Source organism: Phaseolus vulgaris, chromosome 9 (genome assembly GCF_051622355.1).
Source record: "Phaseolus vulgaris cultivar YP4 chromosome 9, ASM5162235v1, whole genome shotgun sequence".
Taxonomy (NCBI): Eukaryota; Viridiplantae; Streptophyta; class Magnoliopsida; order Fabales; family Fabaceae; genus Phaseolus; species Phaseolus vulgaris.
In genome coordinates this window covers 19,247,405-19,274,288 of record NC_143506.1, presented here as the reverse complement: position 1 = coordinate 19,274,288, position 26,884 = coordinate 19,247,405, and the positions used below count along the sequence as shown (strand labels likewise).

The 26,884-nt window shown below is 32.1% G+C and overlaps 2 protein-coding genes and 1 long non-coding RNA gene across 5 annotated transcripts; 2 read left to right on the top strand and 1 right to left on the bottom strand.

The window, feature by feature from the left end:
• The first annotated feature begins 1,585 nt into the window (after positions 1–1,585).
• Positions 1,586–6,954, top strand: LOC137823094 (ATP-dependent protease La (LON) domain protein). Its single transcript, XM_068628214.1, has 9 exons — positions 1,586–1,994; positions 2,082–2,159; positions 2,955–3,067; positions 3,170–3,235; positions 3,718–3,819; positions 3,941–4,454; positions 4,882–5,087; positions 5,206–5,369; positions 6,430–6,954. The coding sequence occupies exons 1-9, from the start codon at positions 1,748–1,750 to the stop codon at positions 6,578–6,580; spliced, it is 1,641 nt and encodes a 546-aa protein (XP_068484315.1). The 5' UTR covers positions 1,586–1,747; the 3' UTR covers positions 6,581–6,954.
• Positions 6,955–10,887: 3,933 nt separating this feature from the next.
• LOC137822959 (NADP-dependent malic enzyme) lies at positions 10,888–15,790 on the bottom strand. 3 transcript variants are annotated; one of them, XM_068627997.2, is made up of 20 exons: positions 15,615–15,790; positions 15,010–15,173; positions 14,498–14,618; positions 14,131–14,205; positions 13,804–13,955; positions 13,616–13,721; positions 13,467–13,532; positions 13,270–13,365; positions 13,084–13,155; positions 12,918–13,001; positions 12,732–12,830; positions 12,576–12,623; positions 12,443–12,496; positions 12,239–12,337; positions 12,052–12,141; positions 11,879–11,956; positions 11,685–11,759; positions 11,503–11,593; positions 11,260–11,388; positions 10,888–11,162 (listed from the first exon to the last, which is right to left on the bottom strand). In XM_068627997.2, the coding sequence occupies exons 1-20, from the start codon at positions 15,672–15,674 to the stop codon at positions 11,074–11,076; spliced, it is 1,848 nt and encodes a 615-aa protein (XP_068484098.1). In that variant the 5' UTR covers positions 15,675–15,790; the 3' UTR covers positions 10,888–11,073. The 3 variants fall into 3 exon arrangements, with proteins under 3 accessions (XP_068484098.1, XP_068484099.1, XP_068484100.1); XM_068627998.2 differs by lacking the exon at positions 15,615–15,790 and adding an exon at positions 15,256–15,385; XM_068627999.2 differs by lacking the exon at positions 15,615–15,790 and adding an exon at positions 15,263–15,331.
• Positions 15,791–21,517: 5,727 nt separating this feature from the next.
• LOC150025206 (uncharacterized) lies at positions 21,518–23,041 on the top strand. Its single transcript, XR_016515299.1, has 3 exons — positions 21,518–21,702; positions 21,854–21,928; positions 22,704–23,041. It is a non-coding gene; the product is annotated as an uncharacterized LOC150025206 (long non-coding RNA).
• Positions 23,042–26,884: the final 3,843 nt, after the last annotated feature.

Below are 26,884 nucleotides of genomic sequence, written 5' to 3'. Positions count from 1 at the left end.
ATTTAAAATTTTAAAACTACAAATATTACGAAGTCAACTTTAAGCCTAACTCAACTCCATAAAACCGACTCATAAGGTTGAGGTTTGCACCCACTTATATACCATGAAATGCTCTAATCTCTAGTCGATGAGATCTCTAACAATAAATATATTAAATTTATTATTTTGTATTTTAAATTGTACATTTCGAAATATAATTTTTCTGCTTAGACAATAAGGTGAGGGACTCACTGGACAATAATGTTGAACGTGGAAAATGTTGTGGTGGTGGCACTATATTTGGGATCTATTGAGACAATGATACTACAAGTGGAGAGCTCTTCGGAAAATGGAAGTTTAAGGTTTTACAATATCTAATTGAAATAACATATGTATTATGTAATATAATAATAATTGAACTTTTTAAGTGTATCTTGAAGTGATTATTATAGTTTCATTCGTATAATAAGTTCTCATCTTGTATTCTCTCCTTTTAGAATTTTTTAAGAATATATATAGTTTATCTATATATTATGTTTGTTAACATACGAGTTTTGATCTAATTCACTGTATTTTTGTATTTTTTTTAATAATATTTTTTTCATGTTATGACAAGTGATTGTTGTTATTTAAGGTGTCAGCGATATCTTAAAAAATGATTATCATATAGTTGTGATAATAATATTTTGAAAATTCAGTTAAAATAATTAAATACTAACCTAGCTTTGCTGTTGTGTGAAAAGAATAATCTTCTTAAATACTTGAAAAATCATGGCAATGGAGAAGACTGATATTTGAGAAATGCAAATTAAAATTCCATTTATTTATTTATTTGAGAAACATGATTAATATCATGACAACTGTTTTAGGGACCTTGATACCTTGGCATACAGTAAATACATACTCTTAACAAACAAATAAACTAATATTTTAATTATTTTCATTTAATTTGTAATTTAAAATATTAAAATATTATTATAAAAGGTTGTTGAATGTTGTTATTTATTGTGTTCAGTGTTAACAAAACGTTTTCCCTCTTATGACATGCCGACAGAATCTTAACTTTAATACTCTCATTCATAACTTTTGATAAATGATATCAAAATATCAAACAATTTTTATTTCACAAAATAAAAAGTGAAAATTTTAAAATAAACTGATGTGCTTTTGTATAAGATAAAAATAAGTATATGAGTTGAACGATATAAACTTTAAACTCATATTTTTTAATGAATTACTAGAGATACAATAATAAACAATTAACCTTTAAAAGTTAATTAAACATTCAAAAGATAACTTACACACAAAATAATATTAACACAATTAGTTTAAGTCTAACTCAACCCCTTAAAACTAGTTCATGAGATGGAGATTTGCAAACACATCTCATAGGCCCAACACAAATCATCGTTAGGATAAACTCGAAATGACTCTCATACCATATTAAGAAGTAAACTTTAAGTCTAACTCAACCCATAAAACCAACTCATAAGATTGAAAATTTCACCCACTTATATACAATGAAACACTCTAATCTCTAGTTATTAATTATAAAAAAATGTTGTCAGAAAATATGTAGAATAAAAGAAATGATGAAAAGAATGTTAATAGACTAATCTATGGTCGTTTAAGTCGAAGTGTGGAAGTGCAGTGTTTAAGAGGCATAAACCACGAGTACTTCCCCTTGGATGCGGTATAGTACGTGGTACGATCTTCCCTTCCCCTTCTTCCTCTGCAAATCTCAAAACCCTAGTATAGCACCTGAAAAATGGATGACGATGAGAGAGAGAGGCTTCTGGAGAGGGAGAGATTGCAAATCCAGATGATACGCCAGCTCGATCTCGAGCACCTTGAAGTTGAAGAAGTCGATTACTCCGATGAAGACGAAGACGCCGACGTCGAGGTCGACGAGGAATATGCGATTTTTCTTTCACAATTAAATTCGTCTAGTTCTCCTCAATCTTCTGAATTCACTTTTGATACCTATGTCACGCCGTTGCATACGTATCTCGGCGGTACGCATTTGTATTGTACTCGTATCTTATGTATCTGCGCCTTCTTTCTGCAATGAATTCGCTCATTGCTCTGTTTTTTTATCGCAGATGTCGAAGACACGCGCCACAGGACTGCGTTATTGGACGGTGGAGCTGTATTGAACATTCCGCTCTTTTGTCTCCGAGGTATTTGTAAAATTGATATTAATTGGATTTTGAAGAAAAGTGATTCATGTTTGTGTGTGTATTCCTTTTTTCTTTTCTTTTATTTTCTGAAAGCCGTGTTATTACTGAAACTTAATATAAATTTGTTATTCAGCACAAAAGTTACTGTAATTTCTTCAACTCAATATCGAGTTTGTGGATTCAGTCAATTTGTCAACACGAAACCAATCATGCGATCATTGACCTAGAATCTTGTTAGCTGGCATTTCAAAGTGATTTTGGATTATTCAGCAGGATCTAAACATGCACTTATCTTCTGTTCTCTTAGACGGTGTTTTGCTTGTTGATTAGACAAAAAATGAAGAATTCGTGAACAACTTTTGGAAACTCGTACGTACCCCCCACAAGGTGGAAAATGTGTAGACAATTATACATTTATTCTAAGGACCATATTTGTGCTCTACTCTCATTATTGTTTGAATAGCAGGATTTTTCCTCTGTAAAATTTCAATTTCAAAACAGGTTTCGGTTTAGTCTCTGCCGTTTTAGAATTGCTTGTGTCTGGATAGAATTCGAGGTTTGCGGAGCATTTTTATCCAGCTGCACTGTCTCGTGGTGTTTTTGGAAGTTTTATTTTTTTTCCTTTATCTGTATGAAACTTTTGAATATCATTTTGAAAAATGTTATACAAGTTATTTCCTCCTAGCTTCAAATAGGCAAAATGTTGTCTTCTCATATGGCTTGCCTTCGTATCCTTCTTAGGTTCGTTTTATAATTTTTTAACTCACGAGTTTAACTATTCCTTGCAATATTCAGGAGTTGTACTCTTTCCCGGGGCTACACTCCCCCTTAGAGTTATTGAACCTCGTTTGGTGGCTGCTGTGGAGAGAGCTCTAACTCAAGATGATATTCCTCATACCATTGGTGTGGTGAGTTAACTTATTGTGATGACTGTTTACAGTTTATTCATGCTTGAAATTCGGTTTTAATCTTTCTCTTAAGCATAAGTGAGGTGTCCATTTGCCTTTCAGATTCGAATCCACAGGGACACTGCAACACGAAGGACGAAATCAGCAAGTGTTGGTACAACTGCAGAGGTATTACACCTTAACTGATGTATCGATACACATTCATGTCTAGATGTTACCTTTTTAAACATAAATAAAACACATGCCATCTGTTTAGTATACTGAATTTATAGATAGCATCTTCCCGCTGCTCAATAACATGTCTTTAAGAAACATTATAAAAAAGTACCAAATCTTTGCTTCAGAAATCTAATGTTGGCACAGCTGCACTATATATCACACTTCATTTTGTATTTGTGCAAAAGGTGTTCTAATGCAACTGTGGATGTTGGGAGAAGCAGAGCTGAATTTATTGCGTACATAACTTCTTGTTCAGTAACACAAAGCCTGACTTTTTCAATGCAGAAGTCATCAATCCCATATCTCTTAGTGGAGGGAAACAAAATAGTGTCCATCTATAGCTACTAGTTATAGTCTCCTTATTCTTTCTACAGTTAGACATTGGTCCTATATGTCTGTTGCTTTATATTGCTAGCTAAACTTATCTACAGATTCGACAATTTGGGCGTCTGGGGAATGGTTCACTGAATCTAGTTACCCGTGGACAACAACGGTTTCGCCTAAGACGGTTCTGGAATGACGTGGACGGAGTGGTTAGCAGAATATTATTATCTTTACTGCCTTTTTATTTTGATTAACTTGGGCATTAGCTATGTAACTTAAAACTGACAAATCCCTTGTTCTTGGTTTGGTTGGGGTGCCTCCTTTATAAAGCCTTATGGAGAGATCCAAATTATTGAGGAAGATCTGCCAGTGAGAATCCCAAGAGATGCTTTTGGCAAATTGGCACCATTGAGTAACATGCCCTGTAGCCAGGCTGTCTCGCATACAGTGTCTTCACCATATTCTCATGCTAAAATACATAGGTCAAAAATTGAGGAAAGTGATTCAGAACCAGATTCAGAAGAGAGTTTTGAGAATGAACTCTCATTGGTGGAAAGGAAAATCCATCTCTCAGTTGTTGGCTCCAGGTATGTGCATGATACAATGGATGAATCAGCAAACAGTAGCGACGCTAAATTCATGTGTAAGTCAGATCAGGAAATTAGATCTAATCTGGATTCAAGGACTGGGAACTGTTCCACTTCTGGAAAGCAGTCATGGAAAAATGAGCTTAATAGATGTAAACATATATGTGCCTACTCATCTCATAAAATTTCAAAAGCATTTTGGCCCCACTGGACATATAGGATGTTTGACTCTTATTTGCTGGCACAAAGGGCTGCAGGTAGCTTTGCTTTGCTTCTTCTATCTCCCGATTAGATATTTCTTGCAAATTCCCCACCTTCATTGTTATGGTATCACTATTATTGGCTAAATAAAAATTCTGGTTATCTTTTCTACTTGCTGGTCCGTTAGTTTTGACTTTAAAATTAAAAAAAGGACATGAATGGAAAATTCATGAGCAAGCTATGGTTTGGCAATATATACTAATACTATAATAATCTATGTTTTTGTCCATTTATTTATTATTATTATTTATTTGTAATTGACTGAAATGAAATGATAGAAGTCTTCATTTTCTTAATGAAAACTTCACTAAACAATTCAATTTAAATAAAAGATTAGTCTCGGAATTTTGAATATTTATTGTAAAACAAATATGTAGCTCTTAGAATAAAGGCTAATGGTTGTGCTGTCTTGATATTCTGTAGATATGTGGAAGCAAATAGTTGGGGTGCCTAACATGGAAAGTCTCATTAAGAAGCCTGATGTTTTATCATTTCACATAGCTAGTAAAATACCTGTGTCTGAGTCTACACGGCAGGAGCTTTTGGATATTGATGGCATTGCATACAGACTGCGTAGAGAAATTGAATTACTGGAGAGCATTGATCTTATCCGGTGTAAAAGCTGTGAGGTAATAGTTGTCTTGTGAATAATATAGAGACAATTTTAAAGTGCAATTTTGTTTCAACTTTCATTAAATGTGTAAAATTAATATTTCTTACTATTTTTTACCATCTTTAAATTTGCAGACTACAATTGCAAAACGAAGTGATATGTTGGTGATGTCAAGTGAGGGTCCTCTTAGTGCATATGTGAATTCAAGTGGTTATGTGCATGAGATAATGACTTTCTACAAGGCAAATGGTTTATCTCTTATTGGACCAGCAGTATCTGAATACAGTTGGTTTCCTGGGTAAGTGTCACTACATTTCCATATTCGGTGATGTTAGGAACGAATTTTCTTTAGGGTTAGAAGAATTAGGTATGTCAAAGATGTTTTCTATCCTTTAAATATGGTTGGCTGGGTTCTGTTTTTAATTATGGTCTAGGATTTGTCCTCTCTTTTTCAGAGACATTTTCTACCTGATATCTGGGTTGAGGAAAGAAAGGCAAAATTATTGTCAGTTTCCGCACTCTTTTTTGGGCATGTAGTCCATTTTGTTACATGTGCATGGTTGTTTTAAAGGGGGGCCTTTGTTAGATATACACACATAAATTGTAGAGCTCTCGTTCTCTTCAGCTAACTTCCTACTATATGTGTGCTTCACTTTTGGGAAGATACACATTCTGTATTTCTCTTTTAACAATTTTTTCTTAACTAGAAAAGTTGATGTTAAGTTTAGATTAATTCAAGAGTAATAGAATATAAAAAACTATCTTGTATTCCCTTTAACCAGTGCCCTTCTAATTTACATTATTATAGATATAAATTTGCTTTCCATTTATTCGCACAAAAATCTCTTAATTGTTACTTTTCTAGCTTTTGATTGTCAATGCAAAGGTGCTTTATTTATTGATTGACGAGTAGATAGGTAAAACGGAATGCCATTTTCTTTTAGCTAACAATTCCATTAGGACTTAGGCTGGTATGCAGGGGAGTGGAAAACTCCCCATTAGCCATTTCTTTATTTTATTTTCCTTCTGTTCTATGGAAATTTCTATTATAAACAATCCAGAAAAAAATTGTGTCTTCGCAACATTTTTGGCAATGTCCGTTTTTTTCAATGGCTTTCCATCTTTCAAAGGAAGTTCTAGTTTCTGAGTCAAGTATGGATTAACGTCTCTGCTATATACAGCAATAAAAATAGAAAAAGACATAAAAGGATGAGCTAGTAGTTCCCTATGAAGTAGATCTATTCTGCAAATCATGTTTTTCGTGAGATCAGTGCTGAGGATGCTACATAATGTCTACATGTATATGGTTATTTAATGAGAACTGAGAAGCTTACGTTCCAATGTGCTATTTTTGGCAGGTATGCATGGACAATTGCTAATTGTGCAACATGTAAAACCCAAATGGGGTGGCTTTTCACGGCCAGGAGCCAAAAACTGAAACCCAACATTTTCTGGGGGATTCGGTGCTGTCAACTTGCAGAAGAAAAAACGCAAAAACCTTTAGCTTGATATTTATGCAATCATCTATCCAAGCTTAATGAAAAGCCATGTTCAAGTAACTCGGCATAGCTAATGTCTATAATGCAGCTTTCTTGTAGGACTGCGCATGTTGATATTACGTATATTAGAAATATGTTTGTAACAGCTTGGAATAAATAGAGTCACACATTAAGATAATTTTAAATGAGAATCAGTGAGAATGTCGTGTTTTCACAGAATAGATGAAGAGCCTATAGAGTTCAAAATAGTATGATGTTTGTTAGAAGTTTTTGGGTTCTTTTTGCCTACACTGCAGGCTAATGTTCGTTTTGGGGAATAATGTGCAATGTATCAATTACCTAAACAATTATATATTTTATTCTTATTTTAGTTTTTTGGTTTTAGACCTTACGTAAATGGACTTGACTCGTATGATGAGTACGGTAATTATTTTTTGAATCTGCCTAAATTTCTGCAACTATATTTGTATAAACATAATAACAGCAAGTAATTAAAAATGATCTCTGCCATGATATTCAAGTGATTATTATCATGTTCAGAAGAAAATTGAGTTTTGTTATAGTTGTTTCAAGTAACTATTACCGAAGTTAATTTTATCATACATGGTTATGTATGATCTTATGTATCTTGGTTTTTTTTTTTTTACAATGTAAACATCCTTATATTTTTTCTCATCTAATAATCATAATTTGTAATATATATAACTCTTTCATACAATGTCTTCAAATATATCTCTCTTTATAGGAATTTTAAATATTTATATAAGATTAAAATAAAATATTCAAGTTAAAAATAACATTTCCATCATCTAGCTTCTTATTGAGGAGTTCTATCACCTATAAGATCATTTGCTCTTGTGTAAATATACAATCATCACAGATTAAAGAAAGTAGCCACAAAACAAAGAGTAAACTAGCTATTTTTAAAAACTTCTAATATAAATATAATTTTAAATATCCTCATAAAGTCATCAATTCTAATGCATTTTCACATAACAATCAAATGTCTATAAAAAAAATCACAATCATCTTTCTCATGTTAGACTTTTACTAACTCACAACACATAAACACTTAACTCTACTTCCGAAATACTTGTGTATTGAAATTAGCATCCAGAGAGCTGCACCCAAGGTTATCAAACTCGCAGGTGAACCATCAAACTCGTTCGAGTTTACGAGTCAACTGGTGTTTGGCGAGTGAATCCGTGAGTGAACTCGTTTTTTGGCAAACTCGTTTTTTTGAAAAACTCGATGTAGACTTGGATAGACTCATTGAACTCGGTTCAAACTCGCGAGTTTGAGGTTGAGTCAACGAGTTATGAAAAAAAATCCAAAATGATTGAGATCGTCGTCACGCTTCACTATCGTCGTACCTCGCCTCGTCGTGCCTCACCGCACTGCGCCTTGCTGTTGTCGTGCCTCATCGCGTCGTGCCTCACTATCATCGTGCCTCGCTGCGCCACGTTGTCGCGACACTGTCGTGTCTTCTTCATTTTGGCTCTGAGTTCATGGGTTAATTGGGGGAAAGGTTAGACTTAGGGATGAGAGTGATTTTTTTAGTTGGGTTGGGTCGAGGATTTTAACTTGATTGGGTTGGGTTAGGGGGTTTTAATTATGAGTCTCGGACACGCCTCTTAAATGGTGTGTCCGTGTTGGACACACATATCGAACACCGACACTTGTAGGACACGTATTGGTGAAGTGTCTAATTTAAAAAAAATATTTGTTGGATTTCTGACAATTCTAGCATGGTTCTAAACACAATTTTAAAAAGAATAAATACATTAATTTTCTAAAAACTCAAATTTATTGTATAAATTTTTATTATGATTACAAATATAAGGAACAAATCCTTTTGAATTAGCCATGAAACATCTTTTTGTTACAAAAATAGGTTAAAAGATACTTGTGCACATAAATCTTTATTATCAATTTTTATAATTCATGTCTTTGTGTCCTATATTTTAGAGATTATACGTATCTTTGTGTCCTATATTTTAGAGATTATACGTATCTCTGTGTCGTATATTTTAGAGATTATACGTATCTTTGTGTTCGTGTCAATGTCTGTACTACATAGGTTTTTAACCTAATTAGGTTGGGTGTGGGGATTTTTAACCTAATTAGATTTAGGGTTGGGAGTTATTTTTAATCTAATTTGGGGATTTTTTATTTTATTTAGAGTGGCTGAAATAAATTTGGGATTGAGATTAAATTATTTTTTATTGATTTGATGTTTCAGCACAATAAAAGAATTGTAAAATGATATGAAATTAATATATGATTTTTTTTATTAATCTTTATATGAAGTAGACTCTTAGAGTCTACGAGTCGGGTTTACGAGTCGAGTTTATAGACCTCCCACGAGTTTAAGTAGACTCTCGAGTATGATAACCTTGTCTGCACCAATCATACTATTCGTTGTGAAATTCACACAGTCATGCGCATAATCATCTCAATATCCCATCATCTCATATGACAGGGTAAATTCATTTTATTTGTTCTGATAAGTTATTTCAAACCTCAGACTCAGCCAACTGAACCTCCAACGACTCTCACCAACTGAAAAACTTCATCTATATGATTTCATTATATCAGTAGAGTCAGAATCGTCTCATTCACAAGACACTCACAAATCAATACACCCTAATAACAATCTCAACACGGTATTTCTTTCCCTGGAAATTATATGTCTTAATCACACATTCACCTCATTACATACATCATTTAACACATCAATGCACCATTCAATCACATCTTATTTCAAACTTTCTAAACAACCAAATATATCTCAAAATTCACTTAAACACATAACTAAGTTCCTTTAATCATATTTTTAAATAAAATTTAGATTTTTTACTTAAAAACAATAGGCAATTTTTCTCTTTTATACAAAGAATCTAGCTTTAGCGGAAATTTGCTCACTTGGGCGAGAATGGGTCTCGCCCAAGCAAAAATCCTCTTGCTTGAGCGAGCGTAAACCCAAGAGCACCTCCATAATTTATCCTATTTTCGCCTGAGCGAGATTCCTTCTTGCTTGAGCAAAAATGGACTCGAAAGCACCCTATCTTTCCATTCTATTATCACTTGAGCGAGAATTAGCTCGCCTAAGCGAGATATGCAGAGAAATATGCATAATCATGCCCAATTTCATCATTCATATTCAAACAAAAATAATTTTAATAACTCATTTCACTTCAAAAGTAACTTGCACTATATCAACTATACAAATCAACCAATTTTAGATTCAAACTAAAGCATCTACCATAAATCATCCATACCCAAATTAACATATTAACATTTTATTTCAAACAATAATCTGCATTACTCATAAACAATCAATCTTGCAAACAAAATTTGGAACTAGTGACCACGACACCCTTACATCCATATCTTCTAGCTTAGGGTTTTATTGAAAATAATAAGACTAACTTCCCTTACCTAAACTTGGGCAAATGTTCACTAAGAGCTCCAAACCTACCAAAAGTTCAAGGTAGCTTAACCTGCACCAGAAAGTTCTGATAAAAAATCTAACCATACCACTAGAGACAAACCTAACAAGTTCAAAATTTGACTCAAAGAGAAGAGCAAAAAGGAACTTACTCTATTAAAGATTTAGATCGAACAGTCTTGTAGTATTCAGTGTCAGGAGTCTGATGGATGTCGTCAAACTGAGGAGATCACAATATTAGAGAGAAGGCAGATAAAAGGAAAAAATGAATTTTTAGAGAGACGATGATTCTTTTATAATGAAACCGGAATAACTGAATTTTTATTTATATAGTCTTTTCACTTTAATAATAAAATAAATTTGTTGTGAGACGTTGCACTTTGAACATATTTAATGTATTAGTAAAATGTGCAAAATATAATGGTAAAATATGTAACAAAAAATTTTAGAAGTAAAATTTGTAAGATAATAATAGTTGAATGACAAGCGTAATTAAACCTAATTTTAATGAATAATTTATTTTTAATTATCATATTACAAGAAAATAAAAGCTGAAAATTAGAAGTAACTTTTTTTTAGAATAATTTTATTCACACACATATATATAGAATATTAAGTTATACTAAATGTTTAATATCTTTTTATTGAATCATATTTCTTAAATCCTCACCATTGAATTAAAGTTCATTTCACATATATATTATATATACCATTTTTTAATTTATATAAATTTATTTGATGGCTTTTTAATATAGATAAAAATTATACAGTGTATATTTTTCAAAAATATTTTAAAACACGAATCATTCAAATTGAAATATATATATATATATATAATAAGATAAAAAAGAATTTAAACAAGCTCATTGGCACTACAAAAATCATATTTCGTTCAGCATAAATTGGAATATATATTATTCCCCGATACAAATAAAATCCTTGAAGAATAAGCAACTATTGAAAGTTCAAATGGCAATATGCCTTATACCACAAGCCTAACAAGCAATGCAATAAATCTGTTCCTAAGAAGCTTATTGTGTATCAAAAAAAACTCAACGGTAGCTTCGGTAGCCTGGGCTGTACATGCAACTTTCTGCATATTTGACAAGATCCTTAGGCCTTGGCAGATGAGAAGCCAGACCTGTCCAACCAAACAGGGAAGACAACATTATGGAGTGAAAAAGAATAAACATCATTAACCACTGTTGTCCAAACTGAAAACATTTCAAGAAACTCACCTAGATCATATGCCTTAGCCGCCACTTTAGCAGCAATGTTGGCTGATATCTTCCTGATGTTTGTGAATGGAGGATAAATCAGTCCCTTATCATAGTTCTCCTCTGACACTTGTGCAGCCAAAGCTTCAGCTGTTGCAAAAGATCAAAAGCTCAATCAAGCCATTCATTTCATCATTTTCTTTTTCTATGCTATATATTTATCTTGCTTAAATCATCTAATCACTCTAGTTTGTATGTACTCACAGGCTGCCAAGAGCATCTCATCACGCACACGGATTGCACCAGACATGATCAAACCCAAGCCAAAACCGGGAAATATGTAAGCATTGTTGGCCTGAATTGCATAGTGGGAAACATAATAAAAAGATCAGCTTTGGAATTGTGTGTGTTGAATAAGAAAAGGCTTAGCGAGTTTTAAGTTAAACCTGTCCAGGAACAAAAAGTTTTCCTTCATATTCAACAGGGTCAAATGGGCTTCCACTAGCAAAGATTGCTCTACCCTGAAAATATAAGAGACATAATGTGGTAACCAATATCTTTGTTTGTTTATCTGCTTTGTCATTTAACACGCAATGTGTTGTTTCTTGGGCTATGTAGAAATGAAGTAATGAAAATTTACCTTGCTCCATGTGTAAGCCTCTTCAGCTGTGCACTCAGATTGTGAAGTTGGGTTGGAGAGAGCAAGAATGAGTGGTTTCTACACGCCAAGAAATATCACAAACATCAGAGATATATATATAATCTTCTCTTCATGGGGTAGCAAAAAAATCACTAGAGAAAGCCAGAAAGAACCTCATTCAAGGATGCCATGGTTTCAACCACTTCCTTGGTAAATGTCTTCCCTGCTCCAGATGATCCAATCAAAACGGTTGGCTTGATTGCCTGATGGAGTGAATTGTAAGTTAGTGTTCAAGAATCAAGGCTAATAAACATTAAACTATTATGAAATTAAGACAAAAATCTGAGACACTTTCTTTACCTTGACAGCCTCTAGAAGTCCCTTCACAGGTTCATGCTCATGAGCCCAAGGCTTTTTGAATTGCTGAAGTGATTCCAGACGAGAGCTGACAATAAGTCCCTGGAACGGAACAAACTTGTCATGAGAGGCTAGGGAAGAAGAACATGTAGAAGGAAAAATAGAAGATTACACTCTTCTTGTTTTCCAGGATCCTCTGGCATTTACCTTTGAATCCACAAGCCATATCTTCTTGCGGGTCTCTTCCACTGGAGCTTTTGTCTGGCCAGCAAAATAGTATTTAGATACTTCATAAAAATGAATAGTATTACTGAAGAAGAATACAAATATCAAGCTATACCTGCTTTGAGACCTCAAGAGCAATCAGCTCTGCTATACCAGTTCCAGCCTTCACCAACCAAAAGATACAGGTAATAAGAAAAAACATATAATCATGCATTCTCAGAAATCATGTCTTACCAAAATGAAAAATGAATTTTGGCCTACAAGCTCTTACCTCTCCAGCACCCAAGAATAAGAAGGTGTGGTCAGCTAAGGTTCCCCCAACTAATTTCAGGGATGCAAGCAATCCTGCTAATACAACAGACGCTGTACCCTGCATTTAATCAAAGAATGTCAGAATCATTAGCATGAATTAAAATAAGAAATCATGCACAAGTTAGAAACTTTCAACCCATTCTACCTGGATATCATCGTTGAAAACAAGATGAGATGAGCTGTATTTTTCCAGCAGATCAAATGCATTATGATTGGCGAAATCCTCAAACTGAAAAAGAATCAACAAAATTAGTAAAACAACAAACTCAAGTAAACCATAGCCACTGCAGGTGTTGAATCTGATATACAACCTGTACGAGAACTTTCTCTCCATAGTTCTGCTTAACTGCACGCATAAACTCGTCTAGAAGCTCCGCATATTCCTGAACCACAACAAACAATTATCATGTTAACGGAATAAAACATCACACACTCACTAACTGTAGTTAAAAAATGAGCATTATTTTTTATGCATGTATTGCCAAGGATGATCAGACCTGCCCAGTTGCACGCCTTTGTCTAAGCCCAATGTAAAACTCATCATTCAGCAACTTCTCATTGTTTGTGCCAACATCAATGGTAACAGGCAAGCACTGAAATCATAGAATATCACATATAGCAAATTAATATTTGATAAACTATGAATTAGGGAAAGGAAAAGGGAATAGAAAAAACAGCATTAAGTAGTTCTTACAGACGAAGGGCGAACACCTCCTAAAGCAGTATAGAGAGAAAGTTTCCCAACCGGAATTCCCATTCCCTGAAAACAATTTAGAAAAAATGTTATCATAATTGTCTTTGTTTATAATGCAGATTTAAGAGACTAGCACTTTATTTTGTTACCTGGCAGCCAAGATCTCCCAGTCCTAATATACGCTCACCATCGGTCACAACAATAACTTGAATACTCTTTTCTGGCCAGTTTTTCAGTACTTCAAGGATCTTGCCTCTGAAGAATTCAAAACACTTAGTATTTTCTCAAATGCTTAGTGAAAAAACATACAGGAGCAGTGCCATGAAAAAAGCCTTACTTTTCTTTCAAACTGATATAAAGACCCTGAGGACGCCTAAAAATGCTTCCGTATTTCTGGCATGCTTCTCCAACCGTTGGAGTGTAAACAACAGGAAGCAGTTCCTCAACATTATCGATCAGAAGCTTGTAGAACAGCCTTTCATTCCTCTCCTGTCAATAGAGAAATATCAGAGACAGTGAGAAACTCCGTAGCAATAGTTCTTGGTTACATGTTCCTTACACTAGCATACTGTACATATATGTACTCATAAAACCCAATTTTTAAAAAGAGAGTACTGCATGGTATATGCACTTTACATGGGATGAGTTAGAATTCAGAAAGTACCTGAAGATCCATCAAGGCCATGTACCTATGCAGAGGAACCTCATACTGGCGAAGATTGTGCATCAACCTCTTTTCCTGAACATTAAAATACCAAGGGAAATTAGCCAAAAATCCTCAGATTGCACAGCCTCTAGCATACCATTTGTATAGAGGATAAAGTTAGATGCAATTTCAAGTGTTTTGGTACTGTTCTCTGAGCAAAATAGGAGTTTCATGTGGACAACATTATGCAAGTTTTATTACGTATATTATCAACATGAAAATCACGTTCTAATTACAGAACAATACTGGAACACCGAAATTGAGTTCAAGTTTTTTTTCCTTACATAAATAAAGTAACTGAATGTGATACTAAGAAGCAAGTAACCTGAAGTTCCTGATTGAAGACAGATGGGGGCAAAAGGCCACGCAAGTAATGAGCATCTCTCTCTCCCTCAGTAAAGGCCAGCCCTTTGTTGTAACGTGGATCTCTCAGCAAACTGCATCCACTGTACACAAAATTGCAAATGCTTGATTACCACACCAAACTCTAAGCAAGTAAATCAAACATTTTATTGAAACACAAAAAACTCTGCAGATCGCACATTACAAGTCTACAGAATAATCTCATAAAGCATTACATTATCAAATAACTCCACCACATACTGGTTATCTACCAAACCCAGTACTCCAAACCACACATAATCCAAGAATGCCATGAAATGTGACAAAAATTTCTCCATTTTTTAGAGATGGCCAGAAAACTAGTCTGGCATAGCCAGAAATGAAACTCCATTAATAGGATGACAGATAAATGAACACAGATCCAAATATATAAAAGCTACAACAGACAAATTCCATGTTGTCTTTTTCGACATGTCAAATGTTAAGTAGTGGTACCTGGCTACAGAGAAGGTCCATGGAGTGATAAGATGATCCTCTGTGGCACTGTCCTCGCCATACAAGTCCCTCACACCCCCACCATTGCTATAATCCTTCTTCACAGAAACCTCACCACCGTTCTCCTTCAAGGAAATGCTCGACATGATCACTGCCAACAACTTCTGTACAACAATGAAGATTAAATTAAAGACAGGTTCATGTAGCCACATAAGCAATGAATGCAGTGCAAGCAATGATTTTCACCTCTTACTTTGCACCTACGCAGACAAAAACAACAACAAGCAGAGGAAAACAGAATGCGAGTTTGGTATGTGTCCGAAACAACCTTGGAATGAATCTATATATAAGCTCTCAAGACAACTTTTTATTTTATTTTTATACCTTTTACTTTGGTCTGTTTTGTTACGTGACAAAAATGAGTTAGTTTCAATGTTGAATGGAGATGAGGGTGGACTAGTGGCACGCGTAATAATCAAATGATGGAAGAAATTTTAGTCCTTCGCTGTCTCCTAGGTACCACCCAACAACATTTTTTTTTTAATCTCATAGCATTCATTGTTAAAGAAATAGTAATTCAAAATAAGAATGAGAAAGGAAATTACTTTTGTGTGTGGTGGCAGAGTACTAATATTGTGTCTATTGAGCCTATTGAGCCACATCATATTGACTTGGCGGAAGATTTAAGTGAAGATTTTGAAAAGAAGCTCTGCAGATTCTCCGCGTTTTGTTCAAGAGTCAATATTGCCCTGCTCATCTAACCACTGCTGCTGGGGCAAAATGGTTAAGAGAGAGAAAAAGTTCACATCTTTATTCTATTCAATTTAATACAACATGCCCCTTTCTCATTCTACCTTCAAAAAAAAAATGTTACTTTAACCCTAACCCTAACTCTAACCCTAAATCTAAATATTAAAACTTAAATTTTAAACCCTAAATTCTAGACAGGTTATAATCTGATGTAGTTAAATATCTATTTTATAATAAAAGATAAATTTTTAAAATCAATTAAAACAAAATTCAAGTTTGAGGTGTCCTGTAGAGAGGATAAAATTGAAGAACCAATTAAGAATAAATTAAAGTTTGAAATAACTATTTGTGAAAAAAAAAGTTTTTTATAAGGGGTTATTAAATGTTTCTTTCTCTAAAATAATGTTTAGTTGCAATTTTGGTTTCATTTATAATTATGTAATTTCAGTCTTTTATGTCAATATATTAATTATTGAAACTAAAATAATAATAGTGTCTCTTTTTCAAAATTAATATATTAAAATAATAATATCTACCAACACATGTTGATTCAGATTATATCTTTAAACAATATTGCGTACGAAAAAATTATTATTAAAGTGAAAAGTTTAATAAAAAAACAACCTTCGAGATTCTCAACTTCCTTTAGTTGACTTCCAAATAAAATATTAATAACTTATTTAGAAAGGAATATTATTACATGTCTCTTTAAATGTGCTCATTCCCTTCACACATTCACCGTCAAACTCGCAAATTTAATTAAACAAAAAATAATTAATTTTTAATTAATAACTAATGTAATATATATATATATATATATATATATTAGTTATGATATCAATTAATGTAGTACATATAGTGTGTTAATTTTTAAAATTAATTTAGATTTAGGCTAACCTCGTATAATTTAACTTAATAAATCTTAAAATTAAATAATTGTAATTACTAATTTTCCTTATATAAAGATATTTTACTTATTGCTAATAAATTTCCTCAATAGTGATTATGACCAATGGTTCATATTTTAAAAATAGTTAATAAATATTAATTTTTTATTATGGGAATTTTGAGAGACCACAAATGACTTGCTTTTTTTTTATTATACTAATATATCAATTTTAACTGAATTAACTCTTAAAAACTAATGAACGTGATTTTAATAATTTAATAAAAAAATAAATATTTAAGAACATATTCAATTTAAACTATGCAACAATAAAATAAATTTATGATTTAAGACATTACATATACTTATAATAACCCCAGTGTAAAGAAAAATAATTAATAATTTACCATATTTTAAAAGTTAAGTTTAATATTATATTTAATGAATAAAACCAAACCACAAAAATAATCATAATGGTCAATAAGACCTAAATAAAATATACTAATGATATATTAATTATGTACAATACTTTACTTATATGGAGGAAGCTCAAAAGATGGGACTTACAAATGTTTGGCTTGAATGTGATTCGGTCTTTGTTTGTGCTGCGTCTAGGACTAATGTTCCGTGGATGCTTCGTAATCGATGGAATTCTTGTCTTAATTACTGTGGGACAATCAGGTTTAGGGTTACTCATATTTTTCGGGAGGGGAATGCATGTGCTGATAAGTTGGCTAATTTAGGGTTCATTCATAGAGAATCATTTCATTGGTATAATAGACTTCCATCTAGTCTGTTTTTAGAATTCTTTATGAATAGGTATAGTCTACCTATGTATCGTTTTTGTTAACATGTGGGTTTTGGTCTAGTCCCCCCATATTTTTGTTTTTTCTTTCTTTTTCTTTTTTTTAATAATACTTTTTTTCATGTGATGGCAGATGATTGTTGTTACTTGAGGTGTCAGCCTTGCTGAGATGACAAGTTGCATTGTGATGCCTAACATGAGAACTTTTATAAAAAAAAAAATGTAGAAATGCACCTGGAGAAGAACAATTTAAATAACTTTAACATAATTATCTAGTTTCTAAGATTACTTTAAATACATATTTTTTTTACTAGAAAAAAAACTGTAAATATTTAATGGTGTTATTGTTTGTTTGAACAATATAATATGTTCACATTCATAGACAAAGGTGTCTTCTATGTTCAACCTATTTAATTAAATATAATATATTTTCTTGTGTTCAATTTTGTCGGAATTTCAAACAGTTTTTGGTTTTCAACCTTTCAAACACAAAGTCCTTACTCAAGAATTGGTCATCCATTTGAGGTTGAAAAGCTTTTCGGCTTTACATTTCTTTGCCTTTTTTTCGTTGTTCACATTTTAACTAAAAAAATTTAAAATATTTTTTATTTTCATAATCAATGACATAGTGCGACATCAAAGATAAATAAAAAAACAAAAATAACGAAAATAATAGTTATGTATTGATCAACAAAATCAAATAACAAAATATTTTGAATAAAAAACTGAAAATATTTTAAACTTCAATAAAATCAATATTTTAATATAAACTTAATTTAAAATATTTAAATTTATAAATAAAAAAATTAAGTAAACCTTTTTAACTATTAAACTAAGACAAATTTTTCTTCCACTTCCGCACATTTTCTCTTGCACCACCATATTAATTTGAAAAGTTAGTTTTAAACTTTTTAAAAAATTTAAATAAACATAAATGAAATATAATTTAACTTCTTTAAATAATCTCAGTTACACTTTCATATCTTCCTTCTAGTTGCAACACTTTCATTCCTTTTTAACTACAATATTTGAGAAAATAGTTTCATCATTTTTTAGTTTTGTATTCAATTTTTGTACATCATTTTTTTTATAGATTTTGTAGCTTTCAAATGGTATAAAACTTACATCAGCCAACATAATTATCACAAACAACCATCATCACTTAAAAAAAATAAGAATACACTCCACTTTTCACCACTTATTGAAATTAAAAAGAAATAGAGATGTAGAAATAATGTATGGAAGTGAAGGAAGAATTTGTCTTAGACCAAAAGTTAAGATGCAACAAAAAAAAAATTAAGTAAAATCTTAAATGTACACGGCTAAAATAAAAACAACTTAAAAAAATAATATTTTCATTTATAAATTAAAAAATATAAAATATATTACATATTCTATTTTGCTATTATATGTATACGAGGGTTATCGGCTGATATCTATTGTAACACCTACCCGTCGCTCCAAAGATAATCTTGATAATACAATCTCGTGGATTAATATTATTTAATTGTTATATTAATTTAATTAGAAAATATTAGTTATAGAAATAAATATTATTTTAATTAATTGAATAAAGAATAATAATAAATTATTAACTGTATCTAATCATGGATATCTAAAAAATTTTGAAATTATATTTTTTTTAGCTTTGTCTAAAGGTGAAGATAGTATTTTTAAGATATCTTGTGATAAATATTAATTATCAATTATCTCTTTATAGAGAAATTTTCTTCTCCTTCTATACCTAAAGAAAACTTTTGAGGAAAAAAAATGCAAGCAAGGAAAACATAGAGAGAAAATGAAAGAATAAATATCTATCATAGTGTGAGATTAAAAATCATACTGAAATGCTAGAAAAATATTATATTCAATCCATCATTGTTGGGTGAGATTGCGTAAAGTTTGAATAACAAACTCTCTTTCATAAAGACATTTTTTGAATTAGGTCTAGTGGGTTTTTCTTTATCAAATTGAAAAGGTTTTTCCACCATACTCTTACTTTATCTTTATAAAATTGAAATATATTGTTTAATTTAGGTTGGTAATAGCAATGGCGGAAAACTGATGTGTGTCCATTTTAATTAATGATATAATTAGTATGCATTGTGTCGAGTTTAATTTAATTTTTTACCAAACTCAATTAAATTTAATTAAGTTAAGTTTGATGGGATTTTTCTTTTTTATTTACCTACTCGATTTAATTATAATTGAATTGAGTAATTTTTAAAATTATTTATTAAGAAAAATAGATCTCGAAGTAAATATTTCCGATATTTCTTAGAAGGTAATTAAAATGCTTATAATACATACATAAATAATATTTATATATAATTATTTAATAAATTTTAAATAAATAATATGTTTTATCATATATTTATTATTATGTAAATGAGTTGATCAAATCTATCGGGTTTAAAATGTATTATTCAACTCATGATGTATTAAATAAAACTTAACTTTATAAAAATGTAATTGAATAGCGTTGTTTTTCAATATATATATATATATATATATATATATATATATATATATATATATATATATATAAACTGCTTAAGTATTTAGTTTTAGTATACAGATTTTACAATTAAAAGTGATTTTAATTCAATATACAATTAACCCTATGTTAAGATCGTATAAGTCTTTTATCTTTTTTTATTACTATATATAAACATAAAAATATGCTTATATTTTTGAAAGAATTTAAAACACGTGATTAAAAATTTCAGAAAAAAACAATACAGTTTTTCTTATAAATATATTTAATATTTTCCAAATTTTACTGCAACAAAAATATATTTTACCCTTAATTCATTATTCTCGTAAATTCATATAACTTTTTTTACAGAACTAAAATTCATATAGCTAGATTCTAATATTTCAACTGTAGGTCATTTTCTACTTTGACCTTTTTTTGGGTTGGTACATAAATCTGAAAGCTTTAATTAACCTTTAGTCAGCAAAAAGTGGTAACACGGCATTGAAATTGAAACCAGAAGTTCAAGAAGAACTTTCCAAATTAGACTTTTTCTTTATCTAGAAACCAAAAAGAGTAATTTTATTTATATCTAAAAAATTAACTTTAATATATGCTATACAAAAATATTAGTTACAAATTCTCCAATGATAAATTTTCTATTAATTTTGGAGATTCACATCAACATCGACGAAGATATTTCATTAAAATCTAAAAAAAATAAATTATTAGATTAAGTTAAACTTAAAATCTGTTTATTATGATTAATTAATAACTATTTTGTTTTTACGTTAATCAATAAAAAGAATATTTCATATGAAAGAAGGACGCATTATTGTTTGGCAATCATAACTAACCATGAATGAGATGAGTTGAAGGACACATTCTTGGTGTTTGTGATGAACTCCCCTACAAGTATTCATAAGAAAACAATTATAAACTAAATTTGGCTAAACATAATTAAAAATCAATTTAAAAAATAATAATATAATGTTGATTGGTTGTAATTTTTCTCCTATTATAATATTTATACAAAAAAAATTCAATCAAACTCATTCTATTTTCATATTTTTTTTTAGTTTTCTTCTATGTGTTTGAAGGTTTGTGAATCATTGAAAAATCAAAGGAAAAAAGAAAACCCCATTGGTAGGGTGTATTTTAGCCACTCCATACCTCCCCGGAATATTTTTGTCACTAGATACACCTCCCTTGGTTGTGTTTATCAAGGAGATATTCCTTGCAAAATTAAAAATTATTTATGTTTTTAATTTTCAACAAAATAATTTTATTTTATTTCATTCTCAAGAACGTTTGCTTTTATAATATATGACATATATTTAATTGTATTTTTCAGATATTATGATTATATAGATCATTAAATAGAAACTAACTTTAGAGATAAATAATAATTGATTAAATTAGATACTAATTTATAAACAAAAATTAATTTTATTTATATTAATTTCTAAATATATAAACTAATTTCTAAATTGATATCTATTAGCTAACAACAATATTAGAATATGAAATAGTTGGTAACTAAAATTTGGGTAGGTAGATAAATACTAATTTAGAAATTGTAACAACGCTTTTTTTTAGAAACAGAAATCCACCCCACGCACCATTCTTCTTCTTTCTTCTTTCTTCCTCCATCTCTCCCTTCTACCTTCTCTCTTAATTTCTCATTCCATACCTCATCTATTTTAGAATCTGATCATACCACGTTGTAGCTAGCGAGTTAAGGAACATTTCTACCCGATCAAATTTTTAAACAGAGTAAGTTCATTTTTACTTTAAATATCATTTGTTCTCTGTTTTTCCTTAGGATTTAGTCATCAATCTTTGTGGAGTCAGTTGAGAAGTTTAATCCTTTCAACTTATTCTATTATATACTGAATTTTTGTTCTGTTTGGATAACTTGCATTAGGCCCGTAAATCTTGAAGCTTATCCAGACTGTGGGAAATAAAATTCTAGAAGTTGCTTGGAAAGCAATCAATTAAGGTAAGGGAAGCTAAATTTAATTTTTAATAGCACCCTAGGATAGAAAATCTGAATGCGGAAGGGACGTGGTCCCAATATTCAATTTTTCTTGCAGGGATGTTGTGTGTTTATATATTGGGTTGTTTGTTTGTATATTATTTAAATTTGTAAAAATATTATATTTTGATGATTTAGTATTAAAGTGTTATTTTTTTATGTCAAATAGACTTTTGAATATTGTGGATCACTTTTTGAATGATATTGTATGACGGAATGGTATGGAATTGAATGCATACATCTGGGATAATGTATGAACTGATGTTTGTTGTGTATTAAGTATTGATGCCTATGTGGTAACAGAGATCTCTGAGCTTCACTGATGATCTAAGTCACATAGACTAAGATATCAGGTGGTGAGAAGCTGATGGGGGAGTTCATGCACACCGTGACATATGAGATGCACGGCTTGGGTTGTATTGAACTTACCCTGATCCTTTCTGTTGGATTCGCTGGTAATCTTTGGATCAGGTGTTAGTCTCTGGTAGGACTTACTTAATACGGGTCTTCCAGAAGACGTTGTTTGTTGAATATTCTGGATGTGTAGATCCATGTGAGATCTATGTGATTGTTTATTGTTGAGATTTGAAGAAAATTGAATAATTTGAGAAATTGATCATGTAATTTGGTTTTCTCTTTTGATTTAATTGTGTATATTATAAAATTCTATTTTCACTAGCTTACCCTTGTTTTTCTTGTTGTGTTTAAACTGCGATGACTGTACTATGTACACGAGCAGATGACCATACAGGTGCAGGAGAGCTTTAGAGGTTTCAGAGTTTTATTTTGAGTTATGGATATGTAAATATTTGTATTTCTATAAATCCTAATCATGTATTAGGAATGTTTTGAAAAACTACAAGTTTGTATAGAAATTGGTAGAACTTTTATTGTAATAGTTATATGTAAATTATGGGGTGTTACATTTAATGGTATCAGAGCGGTTCATCCTTAGGATAACCTGAGGGTAGTGGGTTTATTTTGTTTCTCTTGCGTGTAGATTTTTGTTTATGTCTAGCCTCAAGACTTAGTTAAAAGTTTCTAATAAGATGTTTGACAAAGTTGTTTTTCTTGAAATCTTGTTTGTGTTCGAGTCAAGTTAATTGTTATGAATAAAGATGAAAGTATTAATAATGAAAAGAATCTTTATAGAGTGGTGATGGTGCACACTCATGACTAGATCAAGATTATTTTCTATCTTAATTCTAAGTAGCTAGAGTACATTTTAGAGATATGTTTTGATTGGTTTTTACTTGTTTCGTATGATTATTTCTTTGAAGTTAATTTGTCTTAAAGATGTAGTTGGAAATTTTTAGTAATTTCTAATCCAATTCTTTATGTGCTTAGAAGATGGCACGTAGACCACCTACTCCTCCTCCACCAGTAGATATGCCCAACTTAGCTCGGGCAATAGAGATGATGGCAATAGCCTTGCAACAACAGAGTGCTACTATGGCACAACAACATCAAACCGCCCTTCATCAATTAGAAACAGCTAGATTAACATCAGAAGCATCTCAACTTCATCAACAACCCCATACTTTTAGTCTGGAGGATTTTCTGAGACACAATCCACCCAGATTTAATGACAAGGTAAATCCAGATGGAGCAGACCAGTGGGTGAGAGACATAAAAAGAATCTTTGAAGCTACTCAATGCCCTGAAGAGAGAAAGTTATCATATGCCATTTATGTACTAACTGAAGAAGCTGAATTCTGGTGGATAGGCATGAAGCAAATGATGGAAGACAAAGGAGAAGATGCCACTTGGGAGAACTTCAAAGTAAGATTCCTGGAGGAGTATTTTCCTGATAGTGTCAGGTATGCAAAAGAAATTGAATTCATGCAGTTGGAACAAGGAAATCTTTCAGTCACTGAATATGCTACTAGGTTCAAACACCTAGCTAGATTCTACACCTAGCTAGATTCTACACCCAGACCATGATTGAGGCTTGGAGATGTAGAAAATTTGAGTTTGGATTGAAGCAAGAACTTAAATAAGTGGTGATTCCTATGTCCATTAGAGATTTCCCTGCTCTAGTGGAGAAAGCAAAAGTAGTGGAGAGTTTGAAAATTAGTAGCAGACTTGCTAAGCCTCAAGTGGGAGGACCTTCTAAAAGCATGCCTAAATATGAAGATAGAAAGAAACCTTATTTCAGACCTCAATCTTATAACAACGGAAGATCCAGTTCTCAATCACCACCTAGTTTCAGATGTTTTAGATGCAGTGGGCCACATGTTGTTAGATTTTGCCCTCATCTAGTGTCAAATGTGACATGTGATAGATGTCACAGGTATGGTCATGCAACAAAAGACTGTCGTGTCCAAGTGGGAGCTCCAAATTCTGGCGAAGGGCAGCAAGTACAACAAAATAGTAATCAAAAACCCAAAGCTGTTGCCAGAGTTTTTGCTATTAGTGGAGCTGAAGCTTCACAGTCTGATAGCCTTGTTAGAGGTATTTGTTCTATCTTTGGAACACAGTTATCTATATTGTTTGACTTTGGGGCAACCCATTCTTTTATATCTTTTGATTGTGCTAAGAAACTTAAGTTGCCAGTCCAAGAATTAGAATTTGAGTTGGTGGTATCTACACCAACAGAAAGTATTATAGTAACTTCTTCCATGTGTGCTGAGTGTCCAGTAATTATAGATGGGCATAGATACAAGATCAACATGATTTTTATACCTCTAAAAGATTTGGAGGTTATCTTGGGAATGGATTGGTTGTCTGCTAATCATATCCTTATAGATTGTGGTCGGAAGAAGTTAATTTTCCCTAAATTAGAAGGAATGCAGCTTATCTCAGCTCATCAGTTTGAGAGAGAGATACGAGAAGGTGCAGAATGTTTTATGCTCTTGGCTTGTTCTATAGTTACTGATAAAGTACAAAAAGATATGTTTGTAGTTCAGGAGTTTATGGATGTATTTCCTGATGAGATTCCTGGACTTCCACCTAAAAGAGAGATAGAGTTTGCAATAGACTTGATTCCCGGAGCAGGCCCCGTGTCAATTTCTCCATACCGAATGGCACCAACAGAGTTAGCTGAATTGAAGAAACAACTAGAAGACTTATTAGAGAAACAATTCATTCGACCTAGTGTTTCTCCATGGGGAGCTCCAGTGCTATTAGTGAAGAAGAAGGATGGTTCGTCACGTCTATGCATAGATTACAGACAATTAAACAAGTTAACAATAAAGAATAAATATCCTCTTCCTAGAATTGATGACTTGATGGATCAATTGCATGGGGCAGTTGTCTTTTCTAAGATAGATCTACGCTCAGGTTATCACCAAATTTCAGTGAAAGCGGAAGATGTTCAGAAGACTGCTTTTAGATCAAGGTATCGTCACTATGAATTTCTGGTTATGCCATTTGGGGTGACTAATGCTCCAGCTATTTTCATGGATTATATGAATCGGATATTCAGACCTTTTCTTGATAAGTTTGTGGTAGTGTTCATAGATGACATCTTGATCTATTCTCGTACAAGGGAAGAACATGCAGAACATCTTAGAACCGTCCTGAACATTTTGAGAGAAAAACAATTATATGCTAAACTTTCAAAATGTGACTTCTGGATGTCAGAAATACAATTTTTAGGACATGTCATCTCTGCACAGGGAATATCAGTAGATCCTTCTAAAGTGGAGGTTGTACTTCAGTGGAAGCGTCCTAAAACAGTTACAGAAATTAGAAGCTTTGTCGGGTTAACAGGATATTACAAGAGATTTATATAAGCCTTTTCTAAAATAGTGGCTCCTTTGACCCAATTGACTAGAAAGGATCATCCTTTTGCATGGACTGAACAATGTGAGAGAAGCTTTGAAGAGTTGAAAAGAAGGTTGACTAATGCTCCTGTATTGACAACCCCTGATACCAATCAGTCTTTTGAAGTTTTTTGTGATGCTTCCTATCAGGGATTGGGTTGTGTTTTGATGCAGAATAAGAAAGTTGTTGCCTACGCTTCTCGTCGGTTAAAGGTGCATGAAAGAAATTATCCAACTCATGATCTAGAATTGGCAGCAGTTGTCTTTGCTTTAAAAATATGGAGACATTTTCTTTACGGAGTTAGTTTTAATGTGTTCAGTGATCATAAAAGCTTGAAGTATTTGTTTGATCAGAAGGAGTTAAATATGAGGCAGAGGAGGTGGATTGAATTTTTAAAAGACTATGATTTCCAGCTAATATATCATCATGGGAAGGCAAATGTTGTTGCAGATGCGTTGAGTCGTAAAAAGATACAAATGTCGTCGCTTATGATTAGAGAGCTAGCATTGATTGAAGATTTCAGGAGTATGAATTTGGAAGTTTCCATGTCTTCAAATTGCATAAAGTTGTAATACACTTGTTATAACTAATGAATTTCTGGAGAAGGTGAAGGAGAAGCAGTTGGAAGATTCAAATTTGAAGAACTTCATGGGCATATTAAATACTGACAAAGCTAAAGACTTCTCTTTAGGAGTGGATGGTATTTTGAGATTCAAAAATAGAATATGTATACCAGAAGATAATGAACTAAAGCAAACAATGTTATCTGAAGGTCATAAAAGCAAACTCAGTTTACATCCAGGAATGACCAAGATGTATCAAGATCTCAAGAAGTCTTATTGGTGGCATGGCATAAAGAATGATGTAGCTAAGTTTGTAGCTGCTTGCCTGACTTGTCAGAAATCAAAGATTGAACATCAACGGCCTCGAGGCATGTTAACTCAGTTAGACATTCCAGTCTGGAAGTGGGACAGTATCTCAATGGATTTTGTTATCCACTTACCACGTACTTTGCGGAAGCATGACTCTGTTTGGGTCATAGTGGACAGGCTAACAAAGACGGCACACTTCCTACCTATAGACTTGAGAATCTATATGCGGAAGTTGGCCCAGATTTACATAGATGAAATAGTTAGGTTGCATGGTGTACCC